The sequence below is a fragment of the Netta rufina genome, assembly GCF_964035555.1.
Source record: "Netta rufina genome assembly, chromosome: 6".
Classification (NCBI taxonomy): domain Eukaryota; kingdom Metazoa; phylum Chordata; class Aves; order Anseriformes; family Anatidae; genus Netta; species Netta rufina.
The window spans coordinates 8,947,101-8,964,275 of NC_140129.1; the positions used below are offsets into that span (position 1 = coordinate 8,947,101).

Below are 17,175 nucleotides of genomic sequence, written 5' to 3' on the forward strand. Positions count from 1 at the left end.
TTTGGTGAAATATGAAAAATGAAAATGTGTGAATCTTAGTGCCATAAGGTAGTAGTTCTCTGTTGTTGCTGACTCTTGAAGGGCAGCACTGAGCAAATAATGTGCAGACCTTGGGTTGCTTTCTTGAGAAAAGGTGTGTTATCCCCACGGATTCATATGCTTCCATCTACGCCTTTAGAAATGTCTTTTAGACATGTGTAACTTAGAAACTGTCTAATTACTATATCTTGTTTTCCTAGTTATAATTAGTAGTTTACTTATCATAATGTATTTTACCTCAAATAGTAGGTTCCAGATGCAGTTTTTTCTGTCTTGTGAGAGGAATAATGGAGTAATATTTGCTCCTGTAATCCTACATGATGTATAGGTTGGTATGCATGATGTTCCACTCTTTTAGCGGAAGGAACTGTAAGCAGAGGTAGGATGGATGAAGAACAGAGAACTATCTTCCCTGTGTTTAGCCAGTAGGTTGTTTACTTAAAATGAAACTCTGAAAATGCAATGTGTTGTTTTTCAGCAGTACCATCACCTGTATGTGGGTGACATGAAAGGAATTCAGCATGTTCATGTTCTCTTCTAATAGTTCTCATCTCTCATTTCCTCCTTTTCTTTGCCTCCAGTTTTGCTCAGATCACCTGAGGGCTTACTTTAAAATGACTGAGGATTACATATTTGAAATTGCATTAAATAAAAGAAAAATGTCCTAAAAAGAAAGGTTACTGTCTATATACAATTATGCTGAATAAGGAGTACAAAACATAAAACAGTTCCAAAGCTATGAAATCTCAGGAACCTATCCACTGAGTCTCCAGTAAGACCTATCCAGTGATGAATTGGATGAAGAATTGTAGAGTGATGGCTTGTCTGTAACTTAACAAATTTTGTGTCATTTTTCTTTATGATAAAGTTGCATGTCATATTGTGCCATTAAGTTAAAGATCAGTGATAGCAGTAAAAGCTGATGTTGCAGTGTGATCTCAAGTACTTCGTATGTCTGTATTGTTTTAATGGAGTTATAAAAGTATTTGAGGAAATTCTGGGTGGCCTGTATTTTATCATGTTGTTTCACTAGACATTTCCAAAATCTAGAATTAGGATTAATGTTTGTAACTTGAAGATAATCAGAAAAGGAAAAAAATACATATAATGTATTTAAATATGCAGATATAAATACTGTGTGTTGTGAACAGACAGTTCAAAAGAAAAATTTTGATATCACCTCTTCTTTTTCTCTTTTTTTTTTTTTTACATTAGGTTACAGGTTTACAAGCTACATTACATAACTTAGAGTCTGGATATGCAGTTCAGAGTCCTGTGACAAAAGGTAAAATATTCTCATCAACAAACTCAGACTGGTTATGTTTGTGTTGTAATACATTAGAAAAAAAAAAAAAAAGGTGTATCAGTAAATCAAAAGTACTTGGAGTATGAACATTTTATCAGCTGTCTTGGTGACAATGGCAATTGTATCTTTTGAATATTTATTCTAAAGTGTAACCACTGAGGACAGTGAAACCGCTCATGACAATATGAATGAACAACTGTGGAAGGACTTTGCCCTAGAAATCTATTTTGTCTGAGTTTTGTTATTTTTTTCACTAACTTTTTTTCACATAAGTGTTTTTTTTCAGCTTACTGTGAGAAGGTATACGTGGCAGTCTTGGAACAATTGGAAATTTGAAAATACTAGCATTATGAAATGCAGCCTCTTATTTTAGCATGTCTCACTTTTACAGAAAGTTAATAGCAATGCAAGCTGATATAATACCTGCTGGGATAATATCTTTATCTGTATGGTATGAAACTACTTACCTGATGTTTTGAATAAATGCCTAATTATTGCATTTTCCTAACTCCATCAAAAAAAAAAAATACACACACACAAAACTAGAACTTAACTGTCCTCTTGTTTCCTAGTTAAGTGAAATCTATGTTATCCCATTCTTTGTCAGCATCTCTTCCAACTAATAATTTTGAAACTTCCAATTTCAATTACATTTGACAGAGGGAGGTAAGTCTTAAAGTAGGTTTCAAAAAGATTAGTGAAAATAGATGAGATCATAATAAATAAAAAAAAAAAGGGAAAACGTGAGCTCTACTCTCTGACAACAGAATGTTCACAGAGGAAGGGGGATTGAACCTACCTTTGTTGTGAGCCGAACTTCAGATACGATATTAGAGAACCCCAAATTTTTCTGCCACATCAGTGACCAGGTGTTACGTATCATGCACCATGTCCAGCAAAGCATGTCTTGCAAGTAGGACTTCCAGGAGCCCCTTGAAACAAAAGAGAACTGTAGTTGGGTGTGTTCAGTTCAAGAACTTACCAGATTTCATTTCTATAAGGACCTGAAAGGGTTCTGAAGTTCTACCTGGGTATGAACTAAGCTACAATTTTAATTTTGTATGGAAGCAAATAGCTACTAAAATAATAAGTTATTCAGATATAGAGTTCAGATGTGTTAAAACAGTGGTCTCTTCAGTGCACACAGTATCTTTCTGTTTTGGATTCTGATTCTGGTTTTGTATGAATTAATGCCGTATTCCTCAGCAAAGCATAATTCAGGCCCCCCAGGTATCTTTCTGTGGCTGTGTATGTATTAGATGTGCTCTGTCTTAGTCTTTAAATTTTGTTACAGCTGAGGGTATAAACTTCTGCCCTGCTGAAGAGCACTGACCTCATCTTCATCCCACTTTAGACAGTGAGGAAGAGAACGGGCTTTTTATTTTCTTTCTTAGGAGACGGGCATATATTATACTCTGGCTTGAGGATAGATAGTGGGGTTCTTCCCTCATGCCAGTGTTTTACATTGTAGATGCCTCATCTGTATTTTTCAAACTACAAGTACTTTGATTTGTTATTTGAGTGATTCTAAAAACAGCTCTCCGGCTGTTCACAGTACTTGTTTATTCTCCAAAACTCTTGAGAGCACTTCATAGTACCAAAAAGTGACAAGCAGGGGAGCACTTTATAAATTAAAAAAAAAAAATAAAAAATTGTCTCCAGCAGAAATTATTAAGCTCATCAGCCACCCATGTGCTTGTACAAGCCTCAGTTTGCTTAATACACTGCATATCACAAATTAACTGATATTTCAGTTCATTTCTTTGTCTGCTAATACTACATAAATCTTATTGCACTCAGTTGGTCATCTGCGTGTGTCTCAGTGGGTGATAGTTTTATTCAGATACTTTTGTTGCCTCTTGAGTTCTTACTCATAAGAAGGTATAATTGAGACCTTGAGAAGCAAGCAGTGCATAGATGGTGAAGAAACGTTTGCAGCCTTTTCCTCTAAATGTAAGTCTTAGTTTGAAAGAAACAAGTACTGTTGGACTCACAAGTCTCTGCTGTAAGGAGACCTACAGCTGTTTTTCAGTTGCTATCTCTTCAGGACTGACTTCTGTGCATTCCTGTGTCTCGGTTAGAAGACCATGAACATTCAGACTGGCAAGTTGTCATTTGCCAAGGTGAGATGCTTTCTCTGGCCAGCTGCATGCTTTTGTTGCAGAGCAGGAAAGTGTGAGGATGGCTGTTTCCCTGGCCACAGGAGATTCTGTCACTGCTCCTAATGCTGCTTCTCTCCCATACCTGGACTTGACCAGATGACACCTGGTCAGTGGCTTTGGCTGGAGGGCATCGAGAGTGGCTTGTAACTGGTTTCAGGATTGCTCAAGAGTTAGAGGTTTTGAACAGTAGCAATGTGATCCAGCACATCCAATCCATCGTGGGCTTTATTGTTTCCAGGGTGAGCCATATAAAGAATGTAATTAAGAACCAAGGGAAGCATCATAGCATTCACAAAGTTTTCATTATAACTTTGTATCTGGCAGCTAGGTAGAAAAAAGTGACACCATTTAATGTTTAAGACCACTATTCTGGACATACTAAGGCATTTGATGTAGCAACCATCAGTATGATGGTTTTCAAATAATTGAATAGCATAGCATCCACAATAGAGCATGTAATTTAATGTCATGTATTTGATAGGGTGTAGGTTTTTTTGCTGTGCCACTGCCAGTCAAACTGTCATTTAGCCTTCTGCAAAGAGTGTTCATACCCAAATCTTTCAAGAGGAAGCTTTCATCAGGTGTTCTTAAAATAATTGCAGGGATAAGTTTTTGTTTCCTGTTCACTTCTCATGTTGAGAGTTGATAGGAAGGACACTTAACAGTGGGAGAGGAACTAGTTCACAGTTAGGATTAGGACTTGGCCATTTGATAGAATCTTCTCTCTGCTATGCTTACTCAGAAGTCAGTTCTGAAGGAGAAGTTGGTATAACTTGATCTTACATTTTCAGTTTATATTACTTTTAAAATCAACAGATGTTTTGTGCAAGAAGATCAGTGAAAACCTTTTCTTGTTATATTTTATTTCTATAAATCTGATCCTACCTGAATTGGTAGCAAGATCATAGAGCAATCTAATTATCAAAGAATTCACTGTTTTTTTTTAGGTATATGCTAATAGAGCACTTGCACCCTTACTTAGGGATCAAGACCTAATTTTAAGTAGTTCTATGAGAAAAGATCACTTTTGCCTAAAGGAATTAAGCAATCTAGATTGTTGCTTACTTAGAAACCAAACTGAATGCTAGTATAACACGTGGTTTTAAAAACGTGTTATAAAACTGTTATTTGCTCAGTACATTTATTGTGTTTTCTGAAAACAACAGCTGCTAATTTATTACCTAATTATACTCAGAAGTTGAACTCAATGAGTTTCTTTACTCATGGTTGAATTAACTCATTGCTAGGGCTGTTTATTGTGCTTTTTCTTTCCTTTATGTGATGTAAGTGCTCTTAGAAGGTCATGTAAGAAGTAATTTAAAAGGCACCAGTTAAGTACTTAAACCTGGTTGTCCCATTTCTAGCTACAGTGCAATCAGAATAGAAAAATCTGTAAACACAAGCTGTTGCCATCTTAGTGCAAACCCAATCCAACAGTTCTTTGGATTTTGCCATTTTTCAGTGGTTATTGACTTCTTAAGCCCTTCAACTATCACAACTGTGCTGGTTTATGTGTATTTCAAAGGCACCAGCAAACCAAGTATCCTGTGAATAACATGCTAATTAGTGGGTAGCAGTTACTGAGTGAGGAGAAAGTGTTTACATGCGAAACTATTTTGCAGTATACACCTCCTCAGAAAAAGCTACTTAGGGTATTTGTAGCTTTACCTTTGAAAGCAGTGAGAATATGGATATTTAGTTGGAGCAGACACAGCTCTTTTTATCAGTTAGTGTTTCACAGTTTGGGTGTACAGGAAGGTTTTGTGCTTGTTTGATCCATGATTTTTGCCTCAAGAGCAGAGAGGGATTTTTCTTCTTTTCCCCCTATATTAAGTCAGAAAATATTAATTTTCTTCTTTTCCCCCTATATTGAATTTCGTGGTCAAGGTTAAAAAAAAAAAAAAAAAGTTAGTAAAACTTTATTTCACAACAGCAGACATTTAGGAATGTGTAGTGTTGATTTCATTTGTTTCAGTCTGGATTTTATCTCTGTAATTTTTTTCTATGTGAGTTTTTTTTGTTTTGTTTTGTTTTGTTTTCTGCAAGAAACTGGAGGGGTGATAAGTGCCCGAATCCTGTTGGAATTAGTGTTCCTTTCTTTTCCCTCTTTGACGTGCATGCATATTGCAGACCGTTTTAACAAGATACAGGGATTGCAAGGGACTGCGTTCGGATATATGGAAGTTGCCAATACTGAGTGTTGGAAAATAGTATGCTTTTTGCCAGATCCTGGGAGATCCAGGTGCACTGTGCAATGGTTTCTGTGGGCTATACCTTTTCATTGTATTCCATTCAGCCACTTCTGACAATGTACAGCTATGATAACAGCTAAGGATTTTTGTGCTGTTCCCTGTTGGTAAGTAATTCCTTGTTCAAAAGGTGCGTTGGGAGAAAGGACAAGGAAACAAAAGGAAACTTGGGCTGTAAATTAGGGAGTGCATTGGTGGAAATATTAGGATGCAGCAAGATGATCAGTTGATCCATTTTACTCTGATTCTTTGGTGCAGCAAGATCCAAAACCTCTGTGGCATGTTGGGGGCGAAATCTAGGGTACCAGTAGTTATGCTGAAACAGGTCACACCAAAGTAATCAGTGGAACGGAGTTATATGCAGTCTTGGAATGCTTTACGTGCGTGGCACAATAACCTGGATATCTTTATTTAAAGTAGAATTTCTGATAGAATATCACATGTCTAGATAATATCAAGTAAAGAAACGTTTTCCAGAAGATTAAGGTTAAAAAAAAAAAAAGTATCCTGATTACATTAATGATGGTTTTATTTTGTAGCAGCCCATGAAAGGAAAAAAGGTTTAGAGGGGCCCACCCAGAAAGCTCTTCGGGAAGCCAGGCAGCAAAAAATGCTTGATGCTGAAAGGTCTTCATATGGTCCAGTTAAAGATTCTGAGAAGATAGGCAAGAGATATCCGAAGGTATGCAACGTTCTTTTCAGTTACATTTTAGTAAGCTGCGGTGAAGGGTGATTGTCCAACATGACTGAGAACAGTCTGTCCTGTAGTGACAGATGTTTCATACCTATAAATAGTACAGGTAAGTATCATTTTTAATGTGTTTGCCTGAAAAAATTACTCTCAGTAGAAACTAATAGGAAGTCTGATTAGCTGAAACTAGCAAACTACTTCTCAAGAGCCTGTTATAATCGCCTTAAAGAAAGAGCACTGACTATACATGTTCATTGTTCTGTTTCTTTTGTAACTTTGGAGAAATCCTGGCCTATTCCATAACACTTGCAATTTTTTTCAGGCATTTCAACCTGTTTTACCAGGGCTTAAAAGATAGAACATCTGGGAGACTAAAGGCAAAAAATTGGTCATTTACTAACAGTTGATGAAAATTTCACAACTCGAATGGAGCCAGATGTATTGTTTCAGTTTGCAGGTTGTGCAAAATCAAAAATGAATTTCTGACAGTTTTTTTGGTTGAAATGATTTTGTTTACCCGCTTTTTTCTTTATTTTTCAAAGTTGCTTTTTAGGACTAAATTGTAGTTTTTACATCTTCAGATCGAGGTACACATTCTAAACTGTAGATTTTTTTTTTTAGGTTATTAAAACTGTTATATGGGCTTATTTTTCTTGTTTGGGAACTACTGTTAGAGTTAAAAACACTTCTGAAGAAGAAAAACACAACAATATTTTTATTTACTTTGTTGTAGTCAGAATCAATTTCTGTGTTTTCCTCTCTGTAATGATATGTATGTGGTGACTTTTTTGTATATTTGTATCTGTTTTTTTCTCCAAGGGCAGTTTTCCTGTTTGATACTGGTATGCGAGTCATTTCTGACAAAAATAACCATCTATTTCAGTTTTCATCTTTTTGTTGTCCTTAACCTGTGTTTTATATGTTTTTATAATGTATAGTTGTGTGTATATCTGTGTTCTGTTTCTCTTTAAAACGCTTGTCAATGTGTATTGGAAATAATTGTCTGCACTGCCTACCTACCTATTAGTACCTGAGTCTTCCTGAGGCACCTGCCAGTCAGTCCATTTCCACTTTCCCTGTTCATCATTCAGTGGTTAGAAACTTCCATCTTAGACACTCATAAGTATCTTTTCCTTTCATTGTGACTTGTGAACGGATGAATATTTCTTGGTTTATGAAGTTCTTCTGTTGCTTCTATTTCTACTGAAGTCATCAGGCTTTTTATAGCAAATTTCAGTGGAGTTACGTTTCACCCCTCAGTACATAAGCACTGCACAGGTAGCGTGCCTGTCTGGCTTCTCTTGTTCTTTGAAATTCATGAGCACTGTTAGTTGGCTGGTTCTGGCAAGTCTCTGTGCTTCTGCAGATACTATGTTCCCAAATGAGTCCTACCAGAGGCCTTGATGTCTTTATTTAATCAATGGATTAGAAAACTGGAGTGGATCCAGAAATAAGATATCAGAAAACGTGCGTGTGTGAATGTACTAGGTTTTGACTTGGCTAAGCAATAATCTAGAATTTTAGGTACGAGGTTAACAGATCTTTTCCAACAATAGAACCATACTCTTTTTTTTTTTTTTTTTTTCCATTTCACATTTCCTGGGTGTATTATTTCTACTTCCTTTCCTCCTAACAAAAGATAGTACTTTAGACTACTTCACCTGAATTACAGTATTTTACTGTAGTGTTTTTATTATTTTATTTAGAAATAAATGGCAGAGTCTGTAGAAGGCAAAAGGGTGAGTTAAAATTGTGTTTAAAACGAGGATACTTTGAGAACTCTGTCCTGTAGTGCACATTTATTGAACTAAAGTTTTAATCTAAATTATTAATTGTGCACTTTCACTCAACAGTTGAGCTCTGAGTATTTGTTGCACTGGAAAGCATTTAGGTATAAAAGTGTCCTGCCTTCATCAGATCATTTTATATGAGGTTTGGAATCAAATTTCTATGTTCCACCTCAACTTCTTTGACTGTATCAAAAGATTGTCACTTCTCCCATCTCTTATGTGACTTATGTTCTTTCATACAATAATTCGTTTCAATGTGGCAATGTATTTATTAAAGAGTAAATAACTGTAAATTGTTAAAATACTGTAAATTGTTCTTATTTACAATAATGAAAATAATTATCTGTGGTGTAAAGAGAACTTGAAGTGTAGCCTTAATTTAAATATCTAAGTCAACTTTACCTCCCCAATAAAATGTTAGTTATTTAAAGTTAACAAAAATACACAGAGTGAACTTAACCAGGAGTTTGTCCGATTTTGAAATGTAGGTATTAGGATTGTATCATGTTCAGTAAAAAGCAAATATATTGTCATGAAATTGTATTCTTGAGACAAAATTGTAAACATTTGTATTGACTGTGCCATTAATGATACAGCTATGGTGATGAAAATAATTTAAGGTCTCTTCTGTGTCTTGTACCTAAATAATGATCTAACAAATGCCTGTGTTTGCTGTTAAGTAAATGCAAATAGGACTCATGGCTGAGCTAGTGCACTCACTCCAAGGACAGACATGTATTGTGTTATTGTAATATCCTGTAATAGCTGACATGTAATTTAAAACCATTTAAGTCCATTTGAGATGAAATGTATCCCTGAAACAGTGGAAAAAAATATGGATTTTTTTAATGTCTTACGTTTGATTTTGAAATCCTTATTGCAAGACTCAAATCATATAGTAACAGGCAATTAGGCTAAATTGTTTGTATATCTAGCCCTTGATAAGTCAGAATCAATAGCATAAATATTATTAGATTAAGAATTTGCGTAGACTACTGCTTTAAGCATTTAAATTAAAATGTACTCACAGGTCATTAAAATTGTAGAGAACCTTGATAATGTGGTTTTCATTATGCTGTTGAAATGTACTTTTACTATTTTTATATCATTAATTTCTCTCAGGTTCCCCACACAGTAAATTCTGTTTAATTTCTGTTATTAACAGGACAATTGCACCTTCTCTGTCAGGTATATTAAATTTCTATGTATAATATATTACAACACCATTTAATTCTCTGAAATTTTATTTGGTGTAAAACTTTATCGAAAGGTGCATTGGACATTTCTGATGACTGTGGAACAGATTTTGAAATTATGGGGAATGGCATATTAAAGAATTACAGAGGTAAAATCCAATAACCGTGCATTAGTGATAGCTTTTGTAGCTACTAAGACTGGGTCCAAATACATGTATGTAACCCAAGTTTCCTCTCATTTCGATGGAAGAAAGTACACAAAATACCCATCTACTGTTTGTGTGCTGTCAAACAAAAGAGAAACTAAAAGCTAAATAATTACTTGACCAGATTACTGAGCTTTAGTATAAATTATATTAATATTAATGGCATAACTGGGACAGAATTGGAAATACATGGTTCTAAAATAGTCAGGAAGGGTCATAAATGAAATAAGCAATCGTTCTGGGTTTGACATTCATTAGAGAGAAGAATACTGACTGCTAATACAGGTATGCTTATTTCTGTAGTCCTTTACTGGTATTGTAAAACTCCAGACAGATATCAAAGAAAATTAATACCAGATACAAGGGTAGAAGATCTTAGTCTGGTGTAGGGAAAAGAAAATGTCTACTTCAGATGAGAGAAAAAATAAGAAACAAACGAAACAGTAGTTATTATAGCTTAAATTCTCAAAGAATTTGGGAATGAATAAATGAAAATTTAGTGAATAATTTAGTGAATGTTTGGATGAAATTAGGAAAAGATTTAGCAGTGAAAATGTATTTGAAAGGAAAAGATGTAGCAATTGAGTTTAAATTGCATCTGTAACAGGATAAGAGGTCTCCTGGATAGAGGAGAAGCAGTCAATATTGTTAATTTATAGTTTATTGTTAATAGGTAAGAGCCTTTATGTTTTTAATAAAGCTTTGGGTACTGTTTCTTAGCTCTTGAAATCTGGCCTGATGGAAGCTTTCCTGAATGAACAGAAAACAGATGGGAAAAACACAGATATATTGAATAGGCTTCTGCAAGAATATGTTTTCATTAATGACCTAGAAAATGGAACAGAAAAAATACTAAATTTGTGGACTGCTTTATTTTATTTGGGTTTGAAGGAGGTGGAACAGTAACGATAGCTGAGGACAGGAATGCAATTTAAAACTTGACCTATTGGAGAATTGATCTAAAGAAATAACATGGAATGCAAAAAAAGCATAGGAAACTCTATCTTTACAAAAAAGATCAGCTGTGCAAATACGGAACAAGAAGATAAAGGGTTGAATACATATCATTCCTTTATAATAGGATATAGGGTTTGTTATGTAAAACAAGCTTGCATGAGTCAACAATGACATGATATTGCAAAATAGCCAGAAGCCATACTGCCATGTAAGCCAGGGATGTTGTAGGGGGGATGTGGAATAACCCTCCTGTGCTGTTCAGCTGGCATGTAGCTTTGACTGCAGCATCGTGTTCAGTTTGAGCCCAGTTCTTCAGGAGAGAAGCACAACATCTACAGCAGAGCAACATGAACGATAAGAAGTCTGTGCAATAAAGTTGTCAGAGAAAAGGTGAAAGTGCATAGCTAACAGAAAAGAAAACTAAGGGGAGACAGGATACATCTTCAAAAACCAAAACCTCTGAGGAAAAAAAAAAAAAAAAGGAAACAACCTGTTACAACAAGAAGTAATAAAGTAGAAATCCAATGTGAAAGGTTGAGACTACATATTAAAATGTATAAAAGTAAATTTGCAGCAGCACTGGAGTAGATTGCCTAGGGAGGTTGTCACTGGAATAGGATAGAGAACTAATTTGGAGGACTTACATATGACCCTTTGGGAGAGGGGATGCATGGACTCATCAGCAGAAGACCTGTTTAGGTGCTGTCATTAGGTTTCCCAGATAATTGTGCTTATGGGGAAAGAGATTCTGCCTTACTGTGGTGGTTTCACCCAGCTGGGAAGCTAAACTCCACCATGACCACACATGCACTCCTTCTAAAGGGAATAGGGGGGAGAAAATATGGTGGGAAAGGGCTCAAGCGTTGAAGTAAGGACAGGAGAATTGCTCACCAATTACCATCATGGGTGAAACAGCCTCAGTGTAGGGAGGTTAATGTAATGTGCTGCTTGGACCGTGTTTGGAGGATACCCTGTGGTCCCCCAGCTACAAGATCCTTGCCACAAAAACCCAAAACACTTGCCTAGAAAGAGCGACTTTTAATGTTGTATAAAAGAACAGCAATATCCAATTAAGTTTCTATTAGATTCAGTGGCAAAGAAAAGGGGGAAATATTCAAAATAGTGCCTGCAGATGGGAAAGCAGTCAGACAATCTGCCAGCCTGCGGATGTGTACTTGTGAACTGAGGAGCGTGACTAGCTCTAGGACAGCCTGAGCAGCTTCTTGTTGGGGGCCACCATCAGCAGACACACGGTGGGGGCTGGCACTACTGTGGTGTGAGTGGGTATTAAACAGCAAAGAGCAGTTATCTTTGGGGTATGATGCCTCTTTGCTTATGGAATTACTGTTCTGTGACCCAGATGTTAAGAATACGATCCATTTAACATAAGCTAAAAAGGTTCTGTAGTTGAGTTTGACGGAATCTAATTTAAAAGAATTAGATCTTTTGCTAGCTAATAGCTTTTTAAAGCTGCTACTATAACCTTGAAAATGCTTTTTAAAAAAAGACTTTGTTTTAGGTGAAATATATGTGCTTATTGTAATTTGTATGTTAGGGCATGCAATAGATGATGTGTTGCTGGCTTTAGTTTTAGGCTTTGCCTAAATGTGTTTTTAGATGTCACACCTGCATGGAGAAAAATAAAAATAAATTAATTAAAAACAAACAAACAAAAAACATAAAAAACCTCAATGTTATCTACAAATCAAGATGGATCTAAAATACAAGTCTAAAAGAAAAATGTATAAAAGACAACATAGATGTAATTTTCCATACATCATTGCAGCTTTGTTAAATCAAGATACCCAAAGCCATGCATTTGTAGAAATAATTACATTTGATACTTTAAACCATTGGCCCTTGATAAAATTATCTTGCAGAGTGTCCAAGGGGATTCTTTTTGTTAAAAAACATTGTTTGTTTTGAGTCATTACATGCTGCTAAGTAATGAAATAACAGGCCCCTGAGACTGAAAATGCATAGAGAAGAGTTTGGGAAAGTAAGATGTATTTGATCTAATTGTAGATACGCTTTACGTAGTCATATATTTCTGTAGCTGAGTAGAAATACTGTGACAGATTTTAGAGTAATAGCCCACCTTCTGTGAGACTGTGAATCTCTTCCTTGCTATCGCAGCAAAAAGTGCTGACAATAAAGCTGCTAAATTTTTTATATGCAGATGTTTCCATTTCCTGGAAAAGGGACCTATTGAAATTGCCTTGAATTTAAAAAACAAAACCACACACACACACAAAAAGAAAAAAACACACACAAAAAAAGGCCTGTCAGATTTGTTGAGAGATTGAAAAATTAGTTAAACATAACCAAGAATAGCTGTTGCTATCTTCCTCAGGACAGCCCTGTCAAAGCAGGACGACTGGGAATTGTTGTGCACAGGTTTCCTCGTGCCGCAGGAGTTCCTGCAATGCGCTGTCTCGTTTGCTTTGTGCTCTTCCAGCGGCTTTGACTCTGCACGATTTCAGAGAGGACTTGACAAGAGAACAAGAGCCCCATACAAAGCGCGCAGCGGGTGACAGAGCTCTGCTTGTACAACTGTCAGTAACATCAGCATGGTTAGGCCTGCAAGACTGTAATTGAGTAATTTTATTAACTGTGGAATAATGCTTTGTTTTCCCTTTATTTAAAGTGTCAAGAGCTTAAAAATTCAGCAATTGTTTGGAAATTTTGGAGGGGGCAAAGAGGAGATAGGTTCGGGTGTGCTTGCTCCTTCATGAAGACGCGCAGTGTGCTTGCAGCATGCTTTCTGAAACATGCCCAGGTGAAATCCCACCAAGGCAGCTTCTGCCAGTACAACTTTCCTTTGTAACTGAGCTGTTGTAATGCTTTTTTGAAGGTATAGCTTTTCTAAGGTGTCTGCTCTTTAAAGGAAAGAGAAATTACTGAGTATTGTTAGAATGGCCTCTGCAACACTTCTGGCAGTTCAGCCTCTGGGTGCCTGGGTTAGGATGCAATTGCTATGAAGCTCATTACACTTGAAAAATACAGATTGTTTTTAAGAAGTGATTTTTTTTCCTGTATGGGGGGAAAAATGAATTCCACAGAAGTCTATTTCCAATTATAATTCTGTCCTTATACAAGTTATATTTCACTGTAAAAATCATACAACATAAGAGGTGGGAAGAGCTATATAATAACTTTGGCAACCTTGAATACGTACTTACAGTTTCTAATACAACAAAGCAGTGATCTGTTTTGTTATTTTTAGGTATTGGTAAAATTCATGTAATATGTTAATTACAATTAATTGGAACTGATATAAACTTGGAAGTCAAAATGTTCAGAATGGTGAACGTAGGGGAATAATCAGCACTATTTTTAAAGAAATAATCTTCTAGAAGAACCGGTAATAATATGAAAGTCAGTGTTTAACTTAGACTGGTATTCCAGGGATATAGTTAAAAGGAAGGAGCTACTGCATGATATACTTAGGAAAAAAAAACAAGCAAACTTAATGGTGATTGGATGAGGCCAAAGTTAACAATACTAATTGTTTTCCATTTTTCCATTTGAATATAGTTCAGTGTAAATGATTCATCCATAAATCTGGAGGCCTTTCAAATTACAGAAATGTGATTTAAATATGAAATAAGCACTCAGACCTCTAAAATCTGGAAGGAAGGGCTCAGGTGCTCACTAACTGTGGTATTTATTTTTTAAATTAACTATTCTATGCTAAGTTATGGATTTTGATGTTTCGGTCTTTTTCCAATATTTAGACAAAGTCTTTGCATATGTAAGCATCACTAAGGCAAATGAAATTCAACATTAGTGTTTAGTTTTCATGGTAACGAATCTTTCTACCGTGCTGTAAGTACTCTGGCAGGAGCATGTGCTGCTCATCTTGTGCAGGGCTGTTTGTCTTGTATATTCAAACAGTGCTTGACTTTTGGGAGTAGAAAATAGTCTTAATTGTTTGTGTTTGAATACTGTGAATGTGAAAAGAAATAAGGTTGTATGCCAAACAGCTTATGAATTAATAATCAGATACTTTCCCAGAAAATTTCATTATTTTTATTTGAATGTCTCATCATTGTGAAGATGATATTAGTGTGTCCCAGGACTTTGCATAATTGGATTTCCAGTTCAAACTTAGGCCTGGCAGGTTTGGTCAGGACTGAAGCCAGTTGTGTAATCAAGGGTTTGCTGATCTTATCTTTTCCTGTATCTGCAGTAAGTCAAGTGAGGTCTCTGTCAGCAGGGAGGCTGAGGTCTGACAGAGCACTGAGAATTTATGGGCTCCTCAGGCTTCGGGAGGAACATGGCTGGGATGGAGAAGCTCTTGTTGGCCTTTTTGTGTTTGAGAAAGGTCCTCTCAAGCTGCTGCCTTCTACCCCATTCATACTTTCTTTGTCATTAATACTAGTCCATGCTCTAGATGGCTGAACAAGTGTCAGATGGTGACACCTCTGCAGGGAAAGGTTATATTTTCCTGAAGAAAGCTTCCTTGGTGAAGGATTCCCCCTGGAAACTGCCCTCTAACGATGTGTATTCAAGTGGTCGTGTTTTTTTTGGTTTGTTTGTTTGTTTGTTTTGTGTGTGTGTGTTTTTGTTTGTTTGTTTGTTTTTTGTCAGTGGAATAGAAATCATTTACAGAGTGGTGCTTAGACAGTGAGGGTGGATCAAGTCTGTTGCAGCTAAAGGCAATCACTTGTGTAAAGCGCAGCTGCTAAACAGCATATGTTCTACATCAGACAGCAATTTCATTGTTAACTGTGCTTTCATACTCTATTGCAAAGGTATTTGGTTTTACAAAAGTGCAGTCTAATTTCTTACAGTGGAATTTTGTAACAGTCTCTCAGAGCTTTGTCTTTGGGAAAAAGCACTTTGCAATTTTTTGTACTCAAGTAGCTTCACACCTCATCTCAAAGAATGTTTTTTTGTTTCCTGTCAGTGCTGCTTTCCTCTCCCTAGCAGCTACCCCTCTCTTCCCTACTTCCACTCCTTGTAAATGCTCTAGGTTCTTTCAACTAAGGCACCAAAATTACAAAGTGTTTACAGGAGTTTGAAAGGCTAGTGTAGAATTCTGTTACTCAAAGCACAGGCCAGATCATGCTGAAACCATGGCAGTATCACCGTATACTCATCCAGCAGACTCAGTTTATTTCTAACTCTTGTATAATTTGTGAAGTTTTCCTGTATTCATGTTCACAGAGTTTTTGTTTGGTGTGTGTACAATGCAGATAACACTAAATGTTGTAGATCAGCCAATCACACAATTACTACACACCCAAAGAAGCTTTTATTACTGCAGGAATGTTTCACTCGTGCTAGAAAGCAAACAAGCATAGCAAACCTACAATGCATTCTGTGGCACCTGTAAAGAAATTGTTCTCTTGAAGTAATACAGCAAAAATTGAGGCTGTCTGCTTTGATTTAAATGTCAAAAGCAATTTCCACACCTTTCTGTAGGTTAAAAAGAACAAAAACAAGAAAAGGAAAAAATCACCAGAGTGTTTTAAAAAAGATAGTCACGCGCACCAGAACTGTTTGTTCAAGTGAGAATTCTTTGTGTGTTTCATATTTCCACACTTCTGGTGTATCCTTATACTACTATTTTTAAGTTTGGTTAGGATACTTGGTTCTTGTAGCTAATATAGTAACAATGCATGCTATACCTGTGACATCTCAGCTGCATATATATGCATTTTCATGCCCTTGCCCTAAGAAAACATCCGTAAAAGGATGTTCTTAATAGGAAAAATGTTAACAGGCTCCCTTCTTCACACTTCATGTAAAAATGTGTTTTTGTTTCATACGGTGTTCATGTGCAAGCTTGGAGACAGCAGATAAAATAACCAAAGAGCAACACATCTCCATGTTAATGTGATAGGGGAAATACCCCAATTCTGTATTTAAGCGTAGATCATAGGGTTGGTTAACATGAGAAATTATCCTTGGTTTTGCATTATTCCAAGCGTGAAAAATAGTAATAAAAGTAGGAATGAAATAGGAGCTATTTTTACTTCTAAAGAGTATCTTAAAAAAAAAAATAAATCCTCATTGCAAGTGTATTTTACTTGGAATTTTTGCTGTGCAGTCAGTTAAGTGATTGTTTTTGTCCAAACATAACAGTAATTTGAAAGAGATGTTCTCTTGAGTTCCAGGGTAGAGGCGCTGGCAGCTTTTTCTTTTGCTGCTCCTGTTCTCTGTTGTTGACTAAACTTCCCCTGATCTGATCTTGCCTCTCCAGCTTCTCTTCTGTTTTGCTAACTGATCGCTTCACGGCCAATTTTTGCCTGCCACCAAAGCTCTGAACCACATGTGTGTAGACTTCCTTTGATCTCACAAATCCACCCAGGCTAAAATGGCTTTGAAAATAACAGTGAAGAGAAGCTGAAAGGGCTCCGCTGGCACTATTGCTTATTTATAGTGTTTTGTTTGTTTTTAAATGGAAAGCAGCCTCTTATGTACTAATTAAGTATTTCAGAAAGTGTGTGAACATAAAAACAATGAGAGGGGAAGGAAGGCTGACAGTATGTGGAACACATTTAAAGTTAATTGGATACATCCCGTGTTGTATTTGATAACTCCCGTGTTCTTCCCCAAAACACAACCAAA

The 17,175-nt window shown here is 36.2% G+C and overlaps 1 protein-coding gene across 1 annotated transcript in view; it reads left to right on the top strand.

Annotated features, from left to right (window-relative positions):
• The window catches only part of SPAG16 (sperm associated antigen 16), a gene marked incomplete at both ends in the record, with an annotated part of 378,554 nt that overhangs the window by 21,347 nt on the left and 340,032 nt on the right, over positions 1 to 17,175 (top strand). The window contains 2 exons of the mRNA XM_084289402.1: positions 1,255 to 1,324; positions 6,296 to 6,438. Of these exons, the coding sequence (XP_084145528.1) occupies positions 1,255 to 1,324; positions 6,296 to 6,438 (213 nt within the window). The remainder of the gene's footprint in view (positions 1 to 1,254; positions 1,325 to 6,295; positions 6,439 to 17,175) is intronic.